Here is a 25721-nt window from a genome sequence, read left to right on the forward strand (position 1 = left end):
TCAGGTGTAACTAAAGTCTGCTTTAAGGGTTGTTTATAATTCACATCGTTAGTCAGAATCTGCAAAGTAACTAACATAAATGTAGTGGATACCAGGTTAACCTCTGAATTGTAGTGGAGTAGAATTACAAAGTAACAATGAGCTGTTATGTGGGTATATATTAATGCTGCCCATTATGGATACAAAAGATTTTCACCCTTTTAGTAATTACATGTTTTAAATTTGTACACACCAATGTGTTTCCTATCGCCTAAACCTCCAGGGCTGTAACCAGTTTAATTCTGTAAACTTCTAATTTTGGGAAAAACAACGTCTTTAAAACTACAATTCCCAGTAGAGACGTGCTATATAGAGAACATGTTGCGAAACAAAATAGCAAGCATGTGTAATTCTGGGGGGGCGTTCGAGTCCAGTTTTGAACAGTCTGCCGTGGTTTCGTTCCATTTCAAAGAGCTTGACGCTCGGCGTAACCTTTGCGCTCTGCCACTCCAACATCAAATCCCAGAGCTTGAAGATTAATCACGGGGTTTGTCAACGGGACTGTAGTCCCGAACGATAGCTGGGAATTATGGGTAGTGTAGTGTCTTCGGCCATCCTAAACAGAATTTTTTTTTCGGATATCATATCGCATTAACAACACCACATCTGGCGTCACAGAGATGTTCTGTTACTGTCCTTTCTTCTTAGAGGAAGTACAGAAAAACGTAACTCTGCATTTGTTTTAATGTTTGAGGTGCAATAAACGACACAGCAGCTTTTTGGCATGATAAAAGTATTATTTTCTGCCTCGCTCATGAGAGTAACAGCTGGCGAAATTACAGCCTCGCCTATTGATTTCAAATGTGTGCTCAAAAATGATATTTATAAATGACTATTATCATTATTATAAGCAAGACACTAAATGGCAAAGATATGTAGAACATAAACGTATTTAAGATACGTTCATAAGAAACGTAAGGTGGGAGAAAATATGTTTCTAGAAGATCTCTAGAAAATAAACGTATATGAGATACGTTCATAACGAAAGTACGTGGGAGAAAATACGTTTCTAGCTAAACGTAATTGAGAATGCAGTTTAGTTCTGTGGGAACGTAATTTTTAGGAGACAGGGTTGTGGTCAGATACTCCTTCAGATGACCTGCATATTGTAGAAGTTCATAATGTTGTTTTCCACGTAAAGGCAATAATAGCTTAACTGGAGGGTATAACTTAATTAGCTGACATGTTGGATAGACGCATACTGTATACAAATAAAAATAAAATCTGAGTCTTGTGACCAACCTTTTAGTCCAGCGAAGAGGAGAAGAAAGCTCAGTTGAACAGTCATGTTGGCAAATGGGCAGGACACCACTTGAACCCAAACACTGGCAAACCGAATCGTTATTTCCTTTTTTGCTACACTTAATAACTCTACTTCTCCTCCTCCATCTGTAAGACGGACCCAATTAGTAAATGATGTATGTTTTGTTTGTGATATATACTCTTTATGCAGTTTGCTTTGCTACCACATAGCAAACATCACTCTTAGCATCTGACATCCTACACACATCAAACGGATGAATTGAACCGATTTTTTGAATCCAGTTACAAAATGTGTATGGTGAAAAATACAAGCTAGAATACTTATGTGCCTTTTTATATTGTCTATCACATAGTTAGTTATTTGCTTAGTTTTCCCCACATGCCTAACATTGCTGTGTTTGGCGTCCTCTTCAGTCCGAAGAAGATTCAAACCAAAAGTTTTTTTAAATAAAAACGATGTGTAATCGACCAGATCTGATGAGATTTAATGCATGGTCATCTTTATTAATATAGTACAAGCAAAACATTTTTTGAATACTTTATCTGTAAGGCTGGATCAAAGGAGTTAGAATTAGAGTTCACTTGATAACAATGCCTCTACACAGTGCACTTTTACAATATCATTTACTGTAGACTTTGGGACAAGGTCCACATTTCTAAACAAAAGAATAGCACTTCAGGCATATGGACTGAAACTTGTTCATTTATTTAAAACTTTAAACCACGACAACCATTTGAAGTATGTGTCAATCACGCACAGTGCATACAAAGTGGAGAGATAATATTAATACAAAAAAATGCCAGAAAGTTGATGTTTCAAACAGAAGGGTTAAATGTCTAAGAAGAAGAAGACAAGGAGGATGGCAGAAACTGAAATATCAACTCGTGATTTACTGCATTTTAATGTTTATTTTAGTTGACTTATTTTCTACTTTTAACATTATAATTTATGTTCCATCAAACATTAAACATCAAAACACATAATACAACATGTAAATGAAAAAACATAATTAAACAAAACATTTACGATTTGTTTGGTTCATCCTGAATGTTCGGGAGCTTGGTCATTTTGTAAGAGTGTTGAAAGCTTTTGTCAATGCATGAAATCACTTGAGCTTAAAGTGGACTTATCATGCTATATTTGAATAATATAGTGTAGGACCATACCTATATAAGGCGAGGGAGAAAATAAAAATAAGAAGTTTCTGCAAAACCATAGATCAGACGACGGCAAGTTGTAAGAATGTCACCTAAAAAAAGACTCAAGCGATAGGTAGATGTAAGGTAGGGACAAAATTTACAGCTTTTTCTGGTGCTAAGCCAACCTGCTGTATGTTACATCATCTTCTTCTGCTTGAATCTGTTGCATAAGTGAAGACAAAATGACATTAGGGAGGAAAGATGAAAGATGAAACTTACTTTTGCCACACTAACAGCTCTACTTGGACACAATGCTTTGAGCTAAATGCTAACGTAACAGTGTCCTGTTAACCCAAAGGCTGAAGTAATAATGTTTAGCAGGACTGTTTACCATGTTCATAATCTTAGTTTAGCCAGAATCAATGCCAACATTTGCTAGCACAAATCCAAAAGGAAAACCGAGGATGGTGGAAATGATCTTTCATAGTATTTGGTCATTATCAACAAACTACATTTCTGACCTGAATATGGCGCTATACGAAAATGTAAGGGATCACCAAATTCATAAGGATACATTATTTGGACACCAGGACCATCTGTACCAAATTGTTTAATGATCCATCCAACAGAACAGACAGAAATCGGCATCAATATATAGACACGCTTCTATTTTGACTTCAAAATATGAGGAAAAAGCTTCACTATTACCATAGAATACAACATTTAAATGAAAATGTACCCTTTGCTTAGTTTGACGTTCTACAGCGACCACAGAGGAGTACATCACGTCCACATCTGTATTAGCTTCTGACCACTGTGGAAGAAAGAAGAGACAAAGACAATCAGATCAATTTAACTTTTTGATTTTGCTTCATAAAAACAAATGGTTTATGATGAAATAATAAATGCTGCCTGAGAGAACTTATCTTTCTACTTCTGTAATCCTGTTGTGAAATAAAAGTTGTGGTTTTATTGCTTAAGGGTTACCTTTTCTGAAGCTCTTCTCATGTGTTTAACATCGCTGTATGTTACTTCCTCTTCAGCGAGACCAAGCTGCAAACCATCAACACGAACATGAACAATTCTTCCTTTTTAGGGTAAACAGCTGATCATTTGAATCACCGTAAGAGTTTACCCAAAACCTAATTCCTCTAAATAGTTTTTTTATTCAAATTTGTAATGCTCTGTGCCAATTATTTTTACACAGTGTCTTACCTGACCTGTCTTTCTCTTTTTCTTGACAGTACTGTATGTTACTTCCCCATTAGACTGTGTTAAAAGAGCAAAGGACAGAATTTGAATGACAAATATGAACCAAAAGCCTAATGTTCAATTGTTTAATGATCCATCCAACAGAACAGATGTTGAGCATATTTGAATAATAAGCAAAGTCATGTTTCAGTTCATGTGTATGACATCATCAGAATGTGCCTGAAACGTGGTGATGATAATGAGCATGCGCAGATACAATAAAATACAATAAACTTCATATAGTATTAATGTGCTGTCTACAGTGATTCATTGTAGCTTCAAAGGGACAGTACAGTAAAGTCTTATTCGATCTGGAATTACTGCAGTGGGAAATTAATGAATTTCCTTTCTTGTAAATAAATGTATTTGAAAATGAATGATTATGTCTTACAATTATTGTTGGTGGGGATTCTTCTTTGGTCTGTCCTAAAAGTGAAGCAATAAGAAGTATTTTTATTGAAAATAATGCATAGTTATCTGCATTAATAGTAAATATATTTATGATTAACGCACAATAATAAATGATATTATTTGGATTGAGCATAATTTGATATAGACTTACTTTGCTTTTTGAACATAAACAAGATAAACATGGCCACCATAACAATGAAGATCAGCAAACTCAAAGGGATGAGGAAGCTCTTTAATTTCCCTGAAACACTGCAGCAGGAATAAATAAAAACACACAATGTAAATGACAGACTTGTATAAACAGTCAAAATGTGCATGATAACGAGAAGGTCTCTCACCTTTGCTTTTCGCCACCAACAGTGGAAAGTGCTTGGTCTGCAGAACTAGTGGTGTGCTTCACACGCTCAGTGGTGGCAGGACTTGTTGCTGCAAAAGTGAATGTAATGACATATGGATATAGCTATTTGAGTAAAATGACAATAGTAATTGCTAAGATTTCATTTTTATTAAATAAATAAATTAGAAATGTGTTTACCCAACAAATATTAAAAATGTTATATTTTTTATTTAGAATGACTTATAACACTTACTAATTGTAGGTTTCTCAGTAACAGTTATGTGCACTGGCATCTGTAAGTCTCCTTTAACACACCAATACCAGCCGCTGCTCTCTGTCCTCAGTCCGCTCAGAGTCACAGTGAGAACACCATTGTTGCATGCACTGACTCTTGTTCCATCTATTGATCCAGACTTTGTCACACAGGAGCTGCCGAGCCTGCACCACTTCCTTTCTCCAGAGTTTTGACAGTGACACTGGATGTTTATGTTATCTCCTTTAAATCCTGTAATCTCTTGCTGAGCCACGTAGAGATTGGGTGTACCTTAATGGAGAACATCGTTCATTGAAACTCGTGAGCAGCGTGGTTAGTACATGCCGCTGATGTTTCAAATATGTTTGGCATATGTTTATATCTGGTGAATACTTTATTTGAGAAAAATAGGTAATTGTAATATTAAAGTGTTGATATGTCACAAAAGATTTGAAAAGGTGTAATTTGGCTCTTACCTCCAGTGACTGACAGGTGGAAATACTCTTTGACATCTGGTCCATCTTTAATCTCCACAGCACACCAGTAATAACCAGTGTCCTCTCCAGTCAGGCCTTTTATAGTCACAGTGAAGAATCTTTGTTTTTTGTCATCAGAGATGGAAAGCTTTCTTGAATTTTGTTGGTTTGTTTTAATCTCGTAAGAGCAGTAGTTCCAGTAGTATCCTTTACACAAGTATTTCACATGGTTTTTGTACTTTGAGTCATAGAGACATGGGATAGTGATTGAACCTCCAGCTCTCACTGACACTTTACTGACTGTAGTTATGCTGTGAATTCCTGCAACAAGAGCAAACCCAACATTTTAAAAGCCATATTCAATAATAATTATCCATGTTACCTTCTGACATTACCATGTGAAGCATACAATAAAATATTCACAATGATAAAATGATTCTGTCACTGACCTGTGAGTCCGATCAAAATGAGAAGGAATCCGAGATGAACAGCCATGTCAGAGTGTGAGCGGGCCAAACAACATGTACGAACTGATGCTGTACTTCCTTTTTTCCTAAATATAAAATGCACCAGTTCAAATATGGGTCCCTCCTACAGCAAGGAAGTTGCGTTTCATCGGTTAATTGTGTAATATATATATATATATAATGATTAGTGCAGTTGGAGAGTACCCTACTCTTACATAATAGCTTTGATGTAGAAAACATGAACTGAAACATTTAAAAAGAAAAAACCAGCACTTCAGGTTTATGGACTGAATTGTGTTAATTTATTTAAAGCATGACAGTAATAACATGAAATGATTATAAACGTTAAAAAATATATCATGTACCTGTCATTTTAACAATTGAAATCAGACATAGATAATAGGAATTTCCAAAGATACGGAGAGAAACAATAGGTATTATGGGTACTTTTTATGGGCAGTAAGCCTCAAAAACAGATAAAGTCAAAGTCCTTTTCAAGTTATATGTGTGACACCAAGCTAACCAGTTCCCTTAAACAACTTCACACAATCACCCTGTTTAGTCTTTACATATCTGTGGTTGTATAGCCTTATGGTTTAACAAAGAGTTGTCTGACGGAGTAACACAAACCCTGTTTGAGGAACCACAGATAAGATCGATACATTTGGCTGTTTCCAGTTACATTATACAATTTTGTTCCTGTACAGTAAAGCCAACTGTCATAATTTATTGTCCTTCCAGAACATGTCATATATGACATTTTAAAGTATAAAAAGTGTTAGCATATCAAACTAATTAAGGTTAAATATGAGTTTCTGATCATCTTAAAGATGGAAGTAAGAACTAATTAATTAAAGTGAATATAGTTGAAAAACAAAAGTTATCCATGTTGTTGTTTATGTATGCAGCACAGGGTTAAAAAAAAGACGAGATGGCTACAGATGAAAAAGGAGAAGAAAGAAGTTACAGCACGACCAAAAAAAGCTGTCTGCTAACAGAGAGATAACGAGGTTAACAGACTGACAAACATTTCAATGTTTTGTCGGTCCTTAGCTACAATACAATTAGATTTGTGCTGAGTTACGATATACTTTACTGTAGAATTAAGGGTAAGGTCCGGTGGATACACATGTTTTTAACAGAAGACCTGCACTTTAGGATTAAGGACTGAAACATGTTCATTTCTTAAAACAATGCATTAGAAATAAATGCAAACGTTTTTTTAAGGCTGTGTAAAGCACGCACCTTACGGTATATAAAAAAAGTGGCGAGATGACACAAACACTGCAACAATGTGATTAGAAAAGTGATTTTTTTTTTGCCAGAAGAGATACGAAGACAATGGGGATGACAACAGAAACAGGCCGATCCATTAGTGATTTATTGTGTTTGAACAGTTTTTATAACTTTTTTTGTAATTTACATATAATTATTCATTTTACATCAAAAATCAGACAACAAACCTCACAATAAAAGTATATATTTACATATAAAATGTTTTGGTTCCTCCTGCAGCTTCTGACGTTTGGTCATTTTTAAGATTTTTAAACTTTTGTAAATGCATTTGGGAAACTCCTATTGAGCTTAAGAAGGTTCATAAGATGGGTTTTGTTAGCTTGGTGACTTTAAGATGCTTGTGGGAAACTACGCCCGTGTCAGTACTTGTTTGAAATGTTTTGCAGAAGTGTGGTGAAGAATACCTTGAAAAAGAAAGAAAAACAAATGACAGCAAGTTGCAAATTGTCTAAAAAAAGACTCCAGCAATGGGTACAGATGTAGGGTAGGGGTAACATTCACAGGTTTCTCTGGTGCTAAGCCAACCTGCTGTTTGTTACATCATGTTCTTCCGCTTGAATCTGTTGCACAAGTGAAGAAAAAAAAAACATGAGGGAGGAAACATCGAAGCTACGATCAACTTATGCCTTACTAACAGCTCTGTCAGGTTTTACATGGAGCTCTGAGCCAAATGCTAACAATGTGAGAAAGATAAATTACAAATTATTATCAGGAATGTTTACCTGCTAACATGCTAGAAAGTTGCCAAATAGCACTATCAAAGAGACAACTGAGGCTGAGGGCTATTAGCTTTCACGGTGAAATGTGGGGAAAAAGCGGTAAGTGTGTTAGAAAAAGTTAAGGTCTGGGTTTGAATCCCTTAAAATGTACCTTTTGTCCAGTTTGATGCTCTAGTCTATAGTAACCACAGATGAGTATATCACATCAGAGTACATCACATCACCATCTCTATTAGCATCCGACCACTGTGGAAGGAAGAAGAGGCTGCCATGATGAGATCACTTGAAACATTTAACTTTTTATATTTATGATGGAATACAAGTTGGGCCTTTTGGCGTCAAGGGTCACCTTGTCCGTAGGTTTCCTTTGTTTAACATCGCTGTATGTTACTTCCTCTTCAGCGCGATGAAGCTGCAAACCATCAACATGAACACATTTTTTAGAAATCAGGAAACATTTCAGAACTATTCTCCCTTTTTAGGGCAAACAGAGGATTAGTGGAATCACCATAAGAGTTTAATACAACCTAATTATATAATAAAAACACATATACTGTGTTAATTCTGTGGATGGTCTTGTTTTGAAATAAAAATATTTAGCGGCAGTAATTTTCACACAATGTCTTACTTGGCCTGAAGTCTTTCTCCTTTGCTTAACAGTACTGTATGCTACTTCCTCTTTACCCTGAAGGAGCAGAGAACAGAACATGAACGGTGAATATGAACCAAAAGCTGTAATTGATTTATTTAACCTATTTCTGTGTTTCTGACCTATTGTCTTGTTAAGAAAAACACTCTTAGTAATTATCAAGATATATGTGATAAGTATTAATATATATATTGAACTCTTGCAGCTGCAAATTGAAAGTAAAGTAAAGTTTTATATTATTCGGAATTACTGCAGTGAATATTAGAAAAATGGCTATGATAACACATCTCCTTTCTTGTAAAACAATGTATTGGGAAATGAATGATCATATCTCACCATTATTGTGGCCGGTGAATCTCCTGTGGTCTGCTCTAAAAGTGAATAGATTATAAACTATTTTTACTGACAATAACACACAAATAGTCTGCATGATCGTTAATATATTGATGTTTTACAAACAATTATAATTTCGGCATATACTTACTGTGTCTTTTGAACATTAAGCAGATGAACGAGGCAACCGTTACAATGAAGATCAGCGAGCTCAGCGGGATGATAAAGACCATCAAATTTACTGAAACACTGCAGCGGAAATAAATAAATCAAAGAAAACACAATGCAGATGACAGTTTGCCAACAGTCCAAAATAAAAAAAAGTATATACTTCTCACCTTTGCTGCTCAACCTCAACAGTGGAAAGTCTTTGTTCTGCAGTACTAGAGGTGTGATTCAGAGGTTTGGAGGTGGGTGTCAAGGTGGTTATTTGGCTCGTTGCTGCAACTGTAAATATAATTATATGTGGATATAACTACTGGAGCAAAAACACAATAATAAATGCTAATATTTAATCTAGATTGAATTAAACATCCTTAAATTAATTTACTTGAAAAATATTTACAATTTTATATTTACTTTTAGTACTTACCAGTTGTAGGTTTCTCAGTAACAGTTATGTGCACTGGCATCTGTAAGTCTCCTTGAACGCACAGATACCAGCCGCTGCTCTCTGTCCTCAGTCCTCTCAGAGTCAAAGTGAGAACACCAGGGTTGCGTGCACTGATGTCGACTCCTGTTCTTGATTCAGACCATGTCACACAGGAGCCGCCGAACCTGCACCACTTCCTTTCTCCAGAGTTTTGACAGTGACACTTGATGTTTATGCTATCTCCTTTAAATCCTGTAATCTCTTGCTGATCCACGTAGAGATTGGGTGTACCTTAATGGAGAACATAATTCATGAAAACTTGTGAGCAGCTTGGTTAGTACATGCCGCTGATGTTTCAAATATGTTTGGCATATGTTTATATCTGGTGAATACATTATTTGAGAAAAATGAGGTCATTGTAATATTAAATTGTTGATATTTCACAAAAGATTTGAAAAGGCGTAATTGGGCTCTTACCTCCAGTGACTGACAGGCGGAAATACTCTTTGAGATCTGCTCCTTCATTAATCTCCACAACACACCAGTAATATTCAGTGTCTTTATCAGTCAGGTCATTTATAGTCACAGTGAAGACTCTTTGTTTTTTGTCATCAGAGATCGAAAACTTTCCTGAACTGCTTGGTTTGTTTGTTTTAACTTCATAAGAGCAGGAGGCCCAACGATATCCTTTACACATGTATTTCACATGGTTTATATGTTTCGAGTCATAGAGACATGGGACAGTGATCGAACCTCCAGCTCTCACTGACACTTTACCGACGGTAGTTATGCCATGAATTCCTGGAACAAGAGCAAATTATTTTAAATGTTTTCTCTGCATATTTTAGATGTTAATAGCAGTTTTAAATATTATGTCACTTTTGTCATAATTATAAATGAAAGACAAAAGTGGAGAATGTTAGTTTAATTGAGATTTTTCTTAATCATCATCTTCTGACCGTTAAAAGGATATGATGCAATTTTTACACATTTTAAATTATTTCTGTAACTGACCTGTAAGTCCAGTCAAAATGAGAAGGAAGCTGAGGTGAACCGCCATGTCCGTGTGTGTGAGCTAAAAAAGAAAAAATGATGATGGTCTACTTCCTTATTTTCTAAATATGAAAACGCAGCAGTTCAAATCTGGGTACCTCCTACAGTGAATACATTGCCTGTGATTGGTTAATTGTTATATATATATATATATATATATATGCAGTTAAACAATATCTAAAGCAATAATAGCCTCAGTGTAGCGTCATGAATAAAACAAATCAACACTCCAGGTTGATTTATTTAAAGCATGTTAGTAACAACATCACATTATTAATACAAGTCGCATTTGTTTAATGTAACTGAGTTGACTATCAGGAATATCATGAACAAATAAGTATGCTTATTGTTTCCTTCTATCCAAAGTGAAGGACAGAAACACACAGTATGTAAAAAACAAATTGGTAAAAGCTGTTGAAAAATCCTAAGAAATTATATGCACCTTGGTCCTTTTAGAGTTATATGTATACAAAACAGCAAACTCACCAGAGCACTTAAAATACTTTACATATTCAACCTTTTTATACTTTACATATCTGTGGTTTTATAGCCTTGTGGTGCAAGAAAGTGGAAGTCTGACTGAGTACAAAATTAACCCTTTTGAGCAACCACAAGGCTAGAAAACCACGGCATATGACATATGTGACATAAGAGACGATAATTGAGTTAGATTCTAATGGGTGGTTGCTCGAAAAGCTAAATATAACTAAATGTTCTGAGATTAAAGCATGAATACAAATATAGTAAAATATCTGCATAGTTGTCAATGTTTGTGTATGAAAGGGAGGGTTAAAGAAAGGTGAGACAACTAGTGATGCAAAGGAGAAGTAGTTTCTGCACAACCAAATTTTAAAAGCAGACGATGACGTGTAACACTCTCGTCTACTAAAAATAGCTGTCTGCTCGCAGAGACATAAGAAGATTAACACACAGACAAACATTTTCATTTTCTGTTAGTGCTGAGCCAACATGCTGTACGTAACACCATCATCTTCTGCTTCAACCTGGAGAAAAGAAGCAAAGTTACGATTAGAAACTCAGTCAACCAGACAACTTAAAGTGTTAACATTTGACGAATAACCATTTTGAAATATTCAAACAAAATGGATGGAAATGACTAAAAGAGAAGTGAGAATTTTTTTTTTATATATATAAAAAGGGAAAAAAGTGTTTACATTCTGTTGCTTTATGGGAATCACGGAGCTGTACGTCACATCCACAAAACTTCCAGCATATGACCTCTGGATAGGGGACAGCTATGAAACAATAAATAAAACACTTTCCATCAGCTATTCTTTTTTTAATCTGCACTTGTCATGGGTTAAGGGCCAAACAATTCACAACAAAACGACATGGCACCCTCTTTTTACACTATTAAAATGCAACTATTGTAATGGCATAATGTTTAGTGTTGGTGTTACCTGGCTTGATGTTTTTGTCATGATTCCAATATGTTACGTCCTCTTCAGCCTGTTTTGAAGAAGGAAGTGTATTTAAAAGTATTTGTCAAGAATAGGATGTTCTTCAGACTTTGACTTACTGTGTTTTTTCAACATGAACCAGATAAGCAAGGCCACAATTACAACGGAGATCAGCAAAATCAGACTGATGACGAGGCTCTCTATGTCAAATGAAGCCCTGCGGAATACATGCAAGCGCACACAACACCAATTATTTGAAATACAGTATTATACCCTGTTTTAGTTTCAACATATTGGTCTCAGATATAAATAATGTATTTAGAAAGGCAAAGAGTGCTTTACAATGAGTTTAATTTGACCACCAAATGGCCATGGCTTTTTGAATACTGCATGTAAATGCAAAGACTGACCTGTACTGTTCATTCTTGACTGTGGTAGCTTTGTCTGGGTGGATGTGATTGAGAGTGGTTGGAAGTCTTGTTGTTGGAAGTGTGGCTATAATTCATTACAGAACAATGATTAGTAAAGATATGGCAGTATACGTATCCTTCTAAGGATAGGGTTAGGGTTAGGGTTAGGCATTTGCAAATGGCTGTACTTGGCATACATTGTATACTTACGAGTGGGTCTGTCAGTAACTGTGACATAAACTGGCATCTGTAAGTCTCCTTTAACGCACAAATACCAGCCACTGCTCTCTGTCCTCATCGCCACAGAGAAGACAGAGTGCAACCTCAAATTGATTGAGACTCTTGTTCCTTCTATTGATCCAGACCGTGTCACACAGGAGCGGCCCAGCTTGCACCACTTCCTTTCTCCAGAGTTTTGATAGTAACACTTTGTGTTTATATTATCTCCTTTGAATCCTGTAATCTCCTGATGATCCACATAGAGATGTGGTCTACCTTAAGGGAGAACACATTCAATATAGATTTATAGGTAGCCTAATTACTTGATATACAATAGATTTGTAGATTGACATGTTTCGCATCTACAGAAGTTACATCTGTTAGAGAACAAGACCTTATGATTGTATCTCACTACTTTTAATAAAACATTTTTGTTGCAGAATTACGACCCTTCTTAGGGATTTTCTACCATAATTGACTTTGAGAGCTCATGCACACGTTCAATATCCTGATTGTTCAGGAGGATAAAGATCGAAGGACTTTGAGATTAACAATAAAGAAAAGCAATCTCTTTTATCCATCTCATTGTAAAATATCAGGATTAAGGATTTAAAATGTGCTGAAAGATGCTTTAAGGTCTCTTACCTGTGACTGACAGGTAAAATGTGTCCCCAACATCTGCTCCTCCACCAATCTCCACAGCACACCAGTAATAATCAATATCCTTATTTTTCAGATCATTTATGGTCGTAGTGAAGATTTTTAGGATTTTATCATCAGAGATTGAAAACTTTCTTGAGCAACGTTGTGAATCAGTCCGGACTTTAGTACAGCAAGACAACCAAGATCCTGCTTTACATAAATATTTAACTTGATTTCTATGTTGCAGGTCATAGAGACATGGGATAGTGATGGAATGTCTCCTTTCACTGACACTTCACTGATTTGAGTAATTGTGCGAATTCCTGCATCAAGAATACATACAGCCTTTTAACTGATACATAAGCATTCACATTAAGTTTTGACATACTAAATTGTATTTGTATGAAATAAAACATTGTAACCCAACAGACGCCTGCCTTTTTGTGTCATCTACTGGCATGTGAATTGGCTCAACCATTTTTAAAATGACCAGTTACTGACCGGTGAGTCAAGCGAGGATGAGAAGAAGTCTGAGGTGAACAGCCATGTCGGTGAGTGAGCAGTCAGACAACACACACAGGACCCAAGGCAGCGACAAGCATTTATATTTCCTAATCTTTTATATGCAACTCTGTTACAATCGTTCTTATTTTTAAGTGAGTCCCTCACATAAGGTGTATGTAAAGCATTATTATGCTTTACATGGTGTCCACTGATGAAGATATTCTTCAATTAGAGGATGTGGTTGAGTAAAACCCGTTTCCTCTGACACAACATGTCTTGCAAACTAAAGCCTGGAAACGGTTTGTGAGAATTAAAATAGATGAATTGGAAACTTTCTTTTTTCAAAGCAGCCATTTTCAGCCCCAGCTAGAATGCAGTACCCAGCAACCTGTTTCTCAACCTGGTGTCTGTGTGATTATTATGACTTAGTTATTCTATCTCCCATTGTAAAGTGTCCATGGGTTTCTTGAAAGGCGCTATAAAAATCTAAATTATTATTATTATTATTTCGACTTGAAAAGTGCAGATTGTAACATTAGTAAAGGTTATTTTCATGTATCCAAAAAGGCAATGACTGTGTTACAGTGAGGCAGCATGCACAATACCAGGAAGCAGGAAGCAGCTCAATTTAATTCAGCCATTATTCATTTTACCTTACAATACAAACTGACAAGTAAACTGAAAAGCAACTCTATAAAAGGGAAGCTTTGAACATTACAAGATATTAACTGATTTGACACTTTAGGTGGCAGTATTGTGCTATTTTAACATTTCCAGTGGTTTTATACCATCAGGATGTCTGATGGCAGCACATAAGCAGTGGTTGGTATTTCAAGACAATATAATATTGAATATTATTAATATAGTACAGTTAGAAAAATGTACACATTGAAATTTGAAACAAGGACAGGAGATTACATGATATTAAATATAATTCCAATCTTTGTAAATGCACTTTGAGTCAAGACGACTTGCTATTGTGTGCATTAGGCCTAACAAATAATACTGTTAACATGTTGACAACAGTTTTGTCAAACACAGTGAAATGCTTCTTAGTAATGTTAGCAGAAGAGGTAAAGTAAGGCCATGGTTTAAACAAAGGGAAGAAATAGAGAGGTGACTTCACAGCTTACATAATAATATCAGACAACAAATGGTGACGCCAGTTCTCCAAATAATACCAATAACCAGACTAGTTTACAAGATAAATAGACAAGCAGTGGTTAAATATGCTAAACCGTGCTGGAGCTAAGCCAATGTGCTGTATGTGACGTTCTCATCATTCGCTTCAACCTGTTGAAAAGAAAGAAGTGAAAAAAGAATGAAAACAATTAAAGAAAAACAAAAAAATATGTTTTTGCCTTAAATCCAGTGAGACTAAGAAATAGATTAATGAATACAAACAGTAAGTGACAGTCAGTGTGAAACTTGCTTAATAGTTACCTTTGGTACATGTTGCTGCTTCATGGGGATCACAGAACTATATACCACGTCCACCGCACTCTCCGCAGGTGAACTCTGTGTGAGGAAGGGGACACAGTTATAAAAGATAGGAGTGTGCAACTTACGTTTTTGATTAATCACAAATTATTTTATTTGTTTTTAGTTGGGAATGGTAAAGTAAGATAGATGTACCAAGTTTATCAATGAGCCTTTTAGTATTTTACTTGACGCACTGGTTGGATCATAGAGATGCTCAACATGATTATGAATATGAAATACCTTTATGCCCTGTAGAATATGCAGTACAGTTAAAGAAAGTGATAGTACATTATATGAAAATGTAACATCTTGATATTCTGCAGTGATGGATTACCTGGCTTGAAGTGTTTCTCTTGTGCGTAACAGTACTGAATGTTATTTCCTCTTCGGTCTGTGTTAAAGGAGAGGGAAAAAAATACTTCAAATGAAATGTTCAGAAATGCAATTTCAACTTTGTGCAACCAAGTTTCAACCAAGTTTCAACCAAATTAACTAAAATCTCGGTACATTAAAGTAAAAATAAAAGTAATGATAAAAACGATTACCCTATTTGGGATACTGTTGAGTTAGATCTTTTAAAATGGTTATAATATTCTGTATTTAATCTCATAAACATATTAGTTGTGTATCTGCAATTGTAAAAGGTCTGCCCACTGAACTTGTGCAAAGGTAAAGTATGTTCTCTGAAGACGTTACATTGTATTTTAACCACAATTGACTACTCCTAAGTTTCGACTTACTGCAGTTCCTTATTGCATTCTTTGGAAAACATTTTGAAATAAAAAAAGGTGTTCTTACCGCTGTCACGGCCGATGCCGCTTCTTTTGTCTGCTCTAAACATGACACAGGAAACACTTCTGTTACTCTCAAGGCACACTAGTCTATATTACAAAAATAAAAGCACAAACATATTTTGATCTGACTTGGATTAATCAAAAATCAGAAAATACTTACTGTGTCTTTTCAACATAAACCAGGTGAACACGGTCACCAGTACAATGAAGATCAACAAGCTCAAAGAGATGATGTAGGGCTTCAGATAATCTGACCTGAAGCAGGAGTAAATCAACAAATGCAAACAATGAAAAGTAATTGGATATTTTAATCCTAGAATGGCAAATTCTCAATATTGTATGTTAACTCAAAGCCTTCTAACCAGTCTTGTAGATTCAGACCTGTGGAATTACCCAAACAAAGGTGAGATTCACATGCTCACTACGGGATGATATGGTTAAAATGCTTGTTGCTGAAAGCTATCCAAACAATAAAAATAATAAGTAGAGTAAAATAGCAGTTCCACAAACAAATAGACACTTATAACATTTTTGACACTAGTTGTACTTACTAGGGTTGTTTTCAGTAACAGTTATATGCACTGGCATCTGTAAGTCTCCTTTAACACACAAATACCAGCCGCTGCTCTTCTTGCTCAGCTCATTCATCGTCACAGTGAAAACACCAGCGACATTCCCACTGATGGTGAATCCTGTTCCATGTATTGATCCAGACTTCGTCAAACAGGAGCCGCCCAACATGCACCACTTCATTTCTCCAGAGTTACTGTTGGTACAATCGATGGCTATCTGGCTCCCTGTGGATCCTGTAATCTCCTGATTACTTATGTCTAGACTGGGTGTTTCTTAAGGGAAACAAAAAAGAGTGTAGCCTCATATCAATGAAACAAACAAGGACACACTGTGTACAGCTTTTCCTCCAAATTGTTAATATTTCACAAAGGGTTCACTTACTTGTGGTGACTGATAGTTTAAAATACGTTCTTTCATCTCCTCCTCCATCAATCTCCACAACACACCAGTAATATTCAGTGTCCTCTTTAGTCAGATGATTTATAGTCACAGTAAAGATTTTTTGTTGTTTGTCATCAGAGATGGAAAACTTCCCTGAACTGCTTGGGTTGTTTGTTTTAACCTCATAAGAGCAAGAGGACCAAGTAGATCCTTTACACAAGTATTTCACATGGTTTGTGTACTTTGACTCATAGAGACATGGGATGGTGATCGAACCTCCAGCTCTCACTGACACTTGACTGACTGTAGTTATGCTGTGAATTCCTGCAACAAGAGCAAACACAGCATTTGACTGCACATTTAGCCAACACAATGTACAATTTCATTTAAATATGCACAGATTTTTGTGTTGATTACTCAGTCCATTGTTATCTGATATAACCAGCTCACAAAATGAAATGACAGCTGACTGACCTGCGAGTGCGCTGAGAGAGAGAAGAACTCGGAGAAGGACATCCATGTTGGTGAGTGGAAGTGAAGTAAGACGAAACTACATGACATTATGCGCTCAGTCCTTTTCTACTTCCTGATTTTCCTAAACGTGCAAATGCAAGAGATTAAAAGTCCTTCCTCTTCCTCTTGTCTGGCCGTGACGATAGCTTAGTTAGATGACGAAGCAAAAATTGCTAAAGCTTAATTTTGCCTTGGATATTAGAGAACATCAAACCTGAGCAAAGGACAATAATAAAGGCTAGATGTAGTTATGATATCATTTTGTTAGTTTGTTTGTTTGTTTGTTTATTTAAAGGACAGTGCACATTAATCCACATTACTGTAAATGAGCCAGTATTAGCCAACAGGCTAATTTTCAACTGTTGTCCTTGGCAAGATGTTAAATGACCACAACAAGACTAGAGGAATACAAACATAATTAAATAGAGTACAGCAGACAACATCAGTACAACAATAAATAAATAGGAACAGCAGTATAACAATAGAGAGAAACAAACAAACATGCAAACAGATGAAATATCATCATACCTTGATACAGTTCAAAGTGTTCACATTTTTGATTGTTTAAAAGCCAGTTCTTATGATTGCGGTTAAATGTATGATAGGAGGTCTTATTCCTTATCTGTATTGGTATTGTGTTCCAAAGTGTTGATGCCCTCACAGAGAAACAGTGTTTACCAAAGGAACTGGACCTAAGAGGGACTACACAGTCCCCTCTTAGGGCAGACCTTGTGGTTCTGCTGTTTGAATTTTTCTGCTGTGTAAAAGTGCAGAGTGGTGGGGGTGCCTTTTACATTTTCAGTTTTTATTTGCACAGTAATGAAGCGTTACACTTCCCATACTGTACATCTCACAAGATTCCCAAACAAATATATATTTTACATTATTTTTAAATTGGGAATAGTAAACCACGTCCCCAAGCTAATCCTATAGTTGTCGTACTCTACTGAATACGAGATTATTATTGATTAAAATGATAATATAATCAGTTGTTGTTAACATTAGAGCTGCAATGAAAGTCAATTGAAAGGAACATATATTGGTTAATTTTTCAAATCATGTTTAGCCACTGAAATACAGTGATTTCCTGTTTACCTTTTGGTTATAGACCGACAACATGGACTTTGGGAAAGACTTTTGGGATGGACATTTTATACTATTTTCTGACAAATGAATCAGAAAGACAAATAATGTGTTGGTTGCAGCCCTAGTAGCAATATGTAAAGTGTCTTGTTTAAAGCCAAAGTGTAAAGGAGGATTAGGGATGATAATTATTAAAAGATCATTTTCTAGATCATGATTTCATTCAATGGCAAGATGGAAAATTCATATTTGGAGAAGCTGCAACAAGATTTAAACCTTTAACTCATTCACTTCCAAATGTTGGTCTATTTAATCTGTCTGATCTGCTTTTTTGGTCGCAATAGAAATGTTTGCTCTTACCCAATGTGTCAAACCGAAAGTGACAAATGTTGAACATCACACTTTTACTTTTAGAGTCTAGACACACTGCCACAGTGTTGCTCTTGACTTGAAAGATTTGCATGTGGGACACATTATTTGTGATGTGTGCAGGGTTGCACAACACATCATCTGTAAATGAAAGTCTCTGAATTGCACACGTCTCTAATACGGGATTGCTGGGTTGCTTGGTTTATCCATAATACCAATGTGTAGCCATACTTGAAGTAATAACTTCTTCCCATCTTTTCTGCCGAAGAGTATTTCTTTTGAATTTAGTTTGAAGATTGCTGTAGATCACACCTCCATCTACTGGTTCAGTCTGATGAGAGAAAACAAACACAGAGAAGAGAATGCTGAAAACCATTGGACTGATCATGACAACATTAACAATCCATTTGAGTTACTTTTGACATATTGAGATGCCTGTTATAGTAAAGTAAAGTAATACCATACCATTTGTCACACACTACGGTTCAATACAATGGCACTGTAAGTGACAGTCTCTTCGGGTATACTGTTCTGCTGGATGAGAAACAAATACATACGTAGGCAAATTAGTTTTAAGGAAGCGCTCTCTTTATTGCTTCTTTAAATAAAACAAGACCATCTGATTTACCTTCAGCTGCGATACTGCATCTGGATTATGAAAAATAGTAGCATAGTGCACATCAGGATCTCTCTCAACTTCTGCGCCCTGTGGGGGATACATTTCAAATGTTAGGTTCCATCATTAGGTTATACTTTCTGCCATCTCCTGTGTTAGCGCACAACAAGTTTTGGTTCATTTGAATATAAATGGCTTGGTCACTTTCTAAGTCAGCGGTTTGCCATTATGGAGCCTAGGGCTGTGTCATGATGTGATAACTGTATGTGTCTCTGAGAGGACTGCCAGTAACCCCTTTCAAACCAAGCTTAAATGTCAGTATGCTCATTTATATAATTGTTATCTGGAGTTTGTATTTTTCTTTAAATGTAATCCCTTAAGGGGAAATGTGATTTTCTTTTACATTTCTGATGAGCATTTATCTATAGGATATTTGGTTTAAAGTTCACATTGTATTTCACATAAGGTCTTCTTTGCCCTTCATAACACTGTGTGACTAAGCTGTTCAGAGCAGCTGCAGATTGAAAATAAAAATGAAGAGGAAATAAGCTACTGAGTGAGATTGTTAATGATGTATCACTATACAAATGGTTGGAAATAAAAATCTTACCCCAGTAATGACAGGCACTTCGGTCTTGGTCTTATCTACAACACATTATTTTTGAGATTATATTAAAATATGTATTGTATTCCTGAATTGGTAAGCAGAGTTAACAGCAAACTTACGACGCTTTTTCTTCATTCTCCATCCCAAAAAGGCAGTGGGAACAACCAACAGCAGTAAGACGAGGGTTGTGGGGAGAATCCATACCAAAGTGGAGCTAGAAGAGAAATGCAGATCACATTTATATTTAACAAAAGAATGAAAGGGTTAACCTTTTTTTATCAAAACATATAATGTCAGCCTATGCATTGACACTATTTGTTAATTTAAATGTATAAAACAGACAAGAGAATGTGCTTTAATATATATAAGAAAAACATTACTGCTAAAGACTCAAATCATAAAGAAGCAAATAATGAATAACATGCACAAATATGTGATTTAGTATTTTGAGTAGGTACACAGCATATCAGGTGTGTTGTATTAGAACATATGGAAGAGGAAAAGAGGGTTATGTATAAATGTACACAATCTGATCTAGTACAAGAAAGCTTTAAAAAGTAATCATGAGTACTGACCTCTTGTTTTTATCTTGCAGGCTCTCTCCGCTTGTCCCGATTGCGGTGGAGAAGGAGGGCTGTACTGTAGGTGGCTCTGCACCCGTGAACAGGGAAGCATTCTGGGTAGCGGTTTGAAGTGTCGCTGTAAAATGTTAAAGTAAATACACATTTTAAAGGTACATTCAATTAAGGTATTCTATTCCTTTAAAATTAATAAGCTTTGTTTCCAGGTTTAGGTATCTAATTTATTAAAATAGAAAAAGTTTAGTGTCTTACTTGCTGTACTGGTGCTTATTGTAGTTGAATTAGTCGAAGAAGCTGGAGTAGTTGAAGTAGTTGAGGTTAACTCAGTAACAGTTATGTGCACTGGCATCTGGAAGTCTCCTTTAACACACAAATACCAGCCGCTGCTCTCCTTGATCGGCTCACTCATCCTTACAGTGAAAACACCAGCGACATTCCCACTGATGGTGAATCCTGTTCCATCTATTGATCCAGACTTCGTCAAACAGGAGCCGCCCAACCTGCACCACTTCATTTCTCCAGAGTTACTGTTGGTACAATCGATGGCTATCTGGCTCCCTGTGGATCCTGTAATCTCCTGATTAGTTTTGTCTCGACTGGGTGTTTCTTAAGGGAAACAAAAAAGAGTGTAGCCTCATATCAATGAAACAAACAAGGACACACTGCGTACAGCTTTTCCTCCAAATTGTTAATATTTCACAAAGGGTTCACTTACTTGTGGTGACTGATAGTTTAAAATACGTTCCTTCATCTCCTCCTCCATCAATCTCCACAACACACCAGTAATATTCAGTGTCCTCTTTAGTCAGATGATTTATAGTCACAGTAAAGATTTTTCGTTGTTTGTCATCAGAGATGGAAAACTTCCCTGAACTGTCTGGTTCGTTTGTTTTAACCTCATAAGAGCAAGAGGACCAAGTAGATCCTTTACACAAGTATTTCACATGGTTTGTGTACTTTGACTCATAGAGACATGGGATGGTGATCGAACCTCCAGCTCTCACTGACACTTGACTGACTGTAGTTATGCTGTGAATTCCTGCAACAAGAGCAAACACAGCATTTTACTGCACATATAGTCAACACAATGTACAATTTCATTTAAATATGCACAGAGTTTTGTGTTGATTACTCAGTCCATAGTTATCTGATATAACCAGCTCACAAAATGAAATGACAGCTGACTGACCTGCGAGTGCACTGAGAGAGAGAAGAACTCGGAGAAGGACATCCATGTTGGCGAGTGGAAGTGAAGTGAGACGAAACTCCATGACATTATGCGCTCAGTCCTTTTCTACTTCCTGATTTTCCTAAACGTGCAAATGAAAGAGATTAAAAGTCCTTCCTCTTCCTCTTGTCTGGCCGTGACGATAGCTTAGTTAGATGACGAAGCAAAAATTGCTACAGCTTAATTTTGCCTTGGATATTAGAGAACATTAAACCTGAGCAAAGGACAATAATAAAGGCTAGATGTAGTTATGATATCATTTTGTTTGTTTGTTTGTTTGTTTGTTTATTTAAAGGACAGTGCACATTAATCCACATTGCTGTAAATGAGCCAGTATTAGCCAGCAGGCTAATTTTCAACTGTTGTCCTTGGCAAGATGTTAAATGACCACAACAAGACTAGAGGAATAAAAACATAACTAAATAGAGTACAGCAGACCACATCAGTACAACAATAAATAAATAGCAGTACTACAATAGAGAGGAACAAACAAACATGCAAACAGATGAAATATCATCATACCTTGATACAGTTCAAAGTGTTCACATTTTTGATTGTTTAAAAGCCAGTTCTTATGATTGCGGTTAAATGTATGATAGGAGGTGTTATTCATTATCTGTATTGGTATTGTGTTCCAAAGTGTTGATGCCCTCACAGAGAAACAGTGTTTACCAAAGGAACTGGACCTAAGAGGGACTACACAGTCCCCTCTTAGGGCAGACCTTGTGGTTCTGCTGTTTGAATTTTTCTGCTGTGTGAAAGTGCAGAGTGGTGGGGGTGCCTTTTACATTTTCAGTTTTTATTTGCACAGTAATGAAGCGTTACACTTCCCATACTGTACATTGTCGAAACATACATTTCTCACAAGATTCCCAAACAAATATATATTTTACATTATTTGAAGTCATTGGGAATAGTAAACCACGTCCCCAAGCTAATCCTATAGTTGTCGTACTCGACTGAATACGAGATTATTATTGATTAAAATGATAATATAATCAGTTGTTGTTAACATTAGAGCTGCAATGAAAGTCAATTGAAAGGAACATATATTGGTTAATTTTTCAAATCATGTTTAGCCACTGAAATACAGTGATTTCCTGCTTACCTTTTGGTTATAGACCGACAACATGGACTTTGGGAAAGACTTTTGGGGTGGACATTTTATACTATTTTCTGACAAATTAATCAGAAAGACAAATAATGTGTTGGTTGCAGCCCTAGTAGCAATATGTAAAGTGTCTTGTTTAAAGCCAAAGTGTAAAGGAGGATTAGGGATGATAATTATTAAAAGATCATTTTCTAGATCATGATTTTATTCAATGGCAAGATGGAAAATTCATATTTGGAGAAGCTGCAACAAGATTTAAACCTTTAACTCATTCACTTCCAAATGTTGGTCTATTTAATCTGTCTGATCTGCTTTTTTGGTCGCAATAGAAATGTTTGCTCTTACCCAATGTGTCAAACCGAAAGTGACAAATGTTGAACATCACACTTTTACTTTTAGAGTCTAGACACACTGCCACAGTGTTGCTCTTGACTTGAAACATTTGCATGTGGGACACATTATTTGTGATGTGTGCAGGGTTGCACAACACATCATCTGTAAATGAAAGTCTCTGAATTGCACACGTCTCTAATACGGGATTGCTGGGTTGCTTGGTTTATCCATAATACCAATGTGTAGCCATACTTGCAGTAATAACTTCTTCCCATCTTTTCTGCCGGAGAGTATTTATTTTGAATTTAGTTTGAAGAGTGCTGTAGATCACACCTCCATCTACTGGTTCAGTCTGATGAGAGAAAACAAACACAGAGAAGAGAATGCTGAAAACCATTGGACTGATCATGACAACATTAACAATCCATTTGAGTTACTTTTGACATATTGAGATGCCTGTTATAGTAAAGTAAAGTAATACCATACCATTTGTCACACAATACAATGGCACTGTAAGTGACAGTCTCTTCGGGTATACTGTTCTGCTGGATGAGAAACAAATACATACGTAGGCAAATTAGTTTTAAGGAAGCGCTCTCTTTATTGCTTCTTTAAATAAAACAAGACCATCTGATTTACCTTCAGCTGCGATGCTGCATCTGGATTATGAAAAATAGTAGCATAGTGCACATCAGGATCTCTCTCAACTTCTGCGCCCTGTGGGGGATACATTTCAAATGTTAGGTTCCATCATTAGGTTACACTTTCTGCCATCTCCTGTGTTAGCGCACAACAAGTTTTGGTTCATTTGAATATAAATGGCTTGGTCAATTTCTAAGTCAGCGGTTTGCCATTATGGAGCCTAGGGCTGTGTCATGATGTGATAACTGTATGTGTCTCTGAGAGGACTGCCAGTAACCCCTTTCAAACCAAGCTTAAATGTCAGTATGCTTATTTATATAATTGTTATCTGGAGTTTGTATTTTTCTTTAAATGTAATCCCTTAAGGGGAAATGCGATTTTATTTTACATTTCTGATGAGCATTTATCTATAGGATATTTGGTTTAAAGTTCACATTGTATTTCACATAAGGTCTTCTTTGCCCTTCATAACACTGTGTGACTAAGCTGTTCAGAGCAGCTGCAGATTGAAAATAAAAATGAAGAGGAAATAAGCTACTGAGTGATATTGTTAATGATGTATCACTATACAAATGGTTGGAAATAAAAATCTTACCCCAGTAATGACAGGCACTTCGGTCTTGGTCTTATCTACAACACATTATTTTTGAGATTATATTAAAATATGTATTGTATTCCTGAATTGGTAAGCAGAGTTAACAGCAAACTTACGACGCTTTTTCTTCATTCTCCATCCCAAAAAGGCAGTGGGAACAACCAACAGCAGTAAGACGAGGGTTGTGGGGAGAATCCATACCAAAGTGGAGCTAGAAGAGAAATGCAGATCACATTTATATTTAACAAAAGAATGAAAGGGTTAACCTTTTTTTATCAAAACATATAATGTCAGCCTATGCATTGACACTATTTGTTAATTTAAATGTATAAAACAGACAAGAGAATGTGCTTTAATATATATAAGAAAAACATTACTGCTAAAGACTCAAATCATAAAGAAGCAAATAATTAATAACATGCACAAATATGTGATTTAGTATTTTGAGTAGGTACACAGCATATCAGGTGTGTTGTATTAGAACATATGGAAGAGGAAAAGAGGGTTATGTATAAATGTACACAATCTGATCTAGTACAAGAAAGCTTTAAAAAGTAATCATGAGTACTGACCTCTTGTTTTTATCTTGGAGGCTCTCTCCGCCTGTCCCGATTACGGTGGAGAAGGAGGGCTGTACTCTAGGCGGCTCTTCACTCGTGAACAGGGAGGCATTCTGGGTAGTGGTTTGAAGTGTCGCTGTAAAATGTTAAAGTAAATGCATGTACAAACACATTGTTGATAATATCAATGCCTTTTTTAAACTCACATTTGTGGACTATTATACCGTGGTTCCCACATTTTCAAGGTACATTCAATTAATTGATTTTATTATATAAAATTAACAAGCATTGTTTCCAGGTTGAGTTTTGTAATTTATGAAAAAAGAAAACAGTTAGTGTCTTACTTGCTGTATTGGTGCTTATTGTAGTTGAAGTAGTTGAAGTAGTTGAAGTAGTTGAGGTTAACTCATGAACAGTTATGTGCACTGGCATTTGTAATTTTCCTTTAACACACCAGTACCAGCCGCTGTTCTCTGTCTTCAGTCCACTCATCGTCACGGTGAACACATTTGAGACACTTCTGTTGATGGTGACTTTTGCTCCATCTATTGATCCAGTCTGATCCAACACACAGCTGCTGCTGTCCAGCCTGCACCACTTGGTTACTTTTGGATTTTTAAAGTGGCACTCGACAGTCACACTTCCTCCTTCAAATGCTGTGATTTCCTGTTGGTCCACGTGAAGACTTGGCATACCTTGAACAAATAACAACATCGTTTTTTCCCCCACAAAGTAGTTAACAAAAAGGATATTAACTGTGTTTAAAACATTCAATAGA

General features: G+C 36.1%; 4 protein-coding genes across 6 annotated transcripts; all 4 read right to left on the reverse strand.

Moving 5' to 3' along the window:
- Window positions 1-1989: 1989 nt before the first annotated feature.
- On the reverse strand, window positions 1990-5700 carry LOC307045414 (uncharacterized protein). 2 transcript variants are annotated; one of them, XM_079691076.1, is made up of 10 exons: window positions 5620-5700; window positions 5171-5491; window positions 4695-4985; window positions 4443-4530; window positions 4256-4353; window positions 4085-4119; window positions 3658-3711; window positions 3430-3495; window positions 3182-3256; window positions 1990-2662 (listed from the first exon to the last, which is right to left on the reverse strand). In XM_079691076.1, the coding sequence occupies exons 1-10, from the start codon at window positions 5663-5665 to the stop codon at window positions 2618-2620; spliced, it is 1119 nt and encodes a 372-aa protein (XP_079547202.1). In that variant the 5' UTR covers window positions 5666-5700; the 3' UTR covers window positions 1990-2617. The 2 variants fall into 2 exon arrangements, 1 of the variants encoding a protein (XP_079547202.1); XR_013809906.1 differs by having other exon boundaries at window positions 2602-2662; window positions 3663-3711.
- An 853-nt stretch (window positions 5701-6553) lies between these two features.
- On the reverse strand, window positions 6554-9625 carry LOC307045226 (uncharacterized protein). 2 transcript variants are annotated; one of them, XM_079690751.1, is made up of 8 exons: window positions 9227-9625; window positions 8973-9081; window positions 8786-8883; window positions 8638-8672; window positions 8281-8337; window positions 8002-8064; window positions 7804-7898; window positions 6554-7493 (listed from the first exon to the last, which is right to left on the reverse strand). In XM_079690751.1, the coding sequence occupies exons 1-7, from the start codon at window positions 9264-9266 to the stop codon at window positions 7824-7826; spliced, it is 477 nt and encodes a 158-aa protein (XP_079546877.1). In that variant the 5' UTR covers window positions 9267-9625; the 3' UTR covers window positions 6554-7493; window positions 7804-7823. The 2 variants fall into 2 exon arrangements, with proteins under 2 accessions (XP_079546877.1, XP_079546878.1); XM_079690752.1 differs by lacking the exon at window positions 8281-8337.
- Window positions 9626-14072: 4447 nt separating this feature from the next.
- On the reverse strand, window positions 14073-17407 carry LOC307044447 (polymeric immunoglobulin receptor-like). The gene is made up of 9 exons (XM_079689682.1): window positions 17180-17407; window positions 16706-17029; window positions 16303-16596; window positions 16114-16132; window positions 15912-16006; window positions 15756-15790; window positions 15292-15348; window positions 14919-14993; window positions 14073-14768 (listed from the first exon to the last, which is right to left on the reverse strand). The coding sequence occupies exons 1-9, from the start codon at window positions 17223-17225 to the stop codon at window positions 14724-14726; spliced, it is 990 nt and encodes a 329-aa protein (XP_079545808.1). The 5' UTR covers window positions 17226-17407; the 3' UTR covers window positions 14073-14723.
- Window positions 17408-17477: 70 nt separating this feature from the next.
- On the reverse strand, window positions 17478-25082 carry LOC307044446 (uncharacterized protein). Its single transcript, XM_079689681.1, has 15 exons — window positions 24956-25082; window positions 24500-24594; window positions 24384-24418; window positions 23786-23863; window positions 23633-23691; window positions 23399-23498; window positions 21664-21784; window positions 21190-21513; window positions 20727-21080; window positions 20469-20592; window positions 20013-20107; window positions 19897-19931; window positions 19299-19376; window positions 19136-19204; window positions 17478-19001 (listed from the first exon to the last, which is right to left on the reverse strand). The coding sequence occupies exons 7-14, from the start codon at window positions 21743-21745 to the stop codon at window positions 19142-19144; spliced, it is 1155 nt and encodes a 384-aa protein (XP_079545807.1). The 5' UTR covers window positions 21746-21784; window positions 23399-23498; window positions 23633-23691; window positions 23786-23863; window positions 24384-24418; window positions 24500-24594; window positions 24956-25082; the 3' UTR covers window positions 17478-19001; window positions 19136-19141.
- Window positions 25083-25721: the final 639 nt, after the last annotated feature.

Source organism: Notothenia rossii, assembly GCF_949606895.1.
Source record: "Notothenia rossii genome assembly, chromosome: 6".
NCBI lineage: Eukaryota > Metazoa > Chordata > Actinopteri > Perciformes > Nototheniidae > Notothenia > Notothenia rossii.

Coding starts and splice junctions, on each gene's coding strand:
- LOC307045414 (XM_079691076.1), bottom strand. CDS start 5,665: ATGGCTGTTCATCTCGGATTCCTTCTCATTTTGATCGGACTCACAG. Junction 3,712..4,084: donor AATCCCCACCAACAATAATT/GTAAGACATAAT, acceptor CTTTTAACACAG/TCTAATGGGGAAGTAACATA. Junction 3,257..3,429: donor TGAGAAGAGCTTCAGAAAAG/GTAACCCTTAAG, acceptor TTTCTTCCACAG/TGGTCAGAAGCTAATACAGA.
- LOC307045226 (XM_079690751.1), bottom strand. CDS start 9,266: ATGCCAGTGCACATAACTGTTACTGAGAAACCTACAACTG. Junction 8,673..8,785: donor CTTAATGTTCAAAAGACACA/GTAAGTATATGC, acceptor ATTCACTTTTAG/AGCAGACCACAGGAGATTCA. Junction 7,899..8,001: donor AAAGGAAACCTACGGACAAG/GTGACCCTTGAC, acceptor TTCCTTCCACAG/TGGTCGGATGCTAATAGAGA.
- LOC307044447 (XM_079689682.1), bottom strand. CDS start 17,225: ATGGATGTCCTTCTCCGAGTTCTTCTCTCTCTCAGCGCACTCGCAG. Junction 15,791..15,911: donor GTTTATGTTGAAAAGACACA/GTAAGTATTTTC, acceptor TGTCATGTTTAG/AGCAGACAAAAGAAGCGGCA. Junction 14,769..14,918: donor AGCAGCAACATGTACCAAAG/GTAACTATTAAG, acceptor TCTTTTCAACAG/GTTGAAGCGAATGATGAGAA.
- LOC307044446 (XM_079689681.1), bottom strand. CDS start 21,745: ATGGAGTTTCGTCTCACTTCACTTCCACTCGCCAACATGGATGTCCTT. Junction 19,932..20,012: donor GAGAATGAAGAAAAAGCGTC/GTAAGTTTGCTG, acceptor AATGTGTTGTAG/ATAAGACCAAGACCGAAGTG. Junction 19,377..19,896: donor AAGTGCCTGTCATTACTGGG/GTAAGATTTTTA, acceptor TATCCCCCACAG/GGCGCAGAAGTTGAGAGAGA.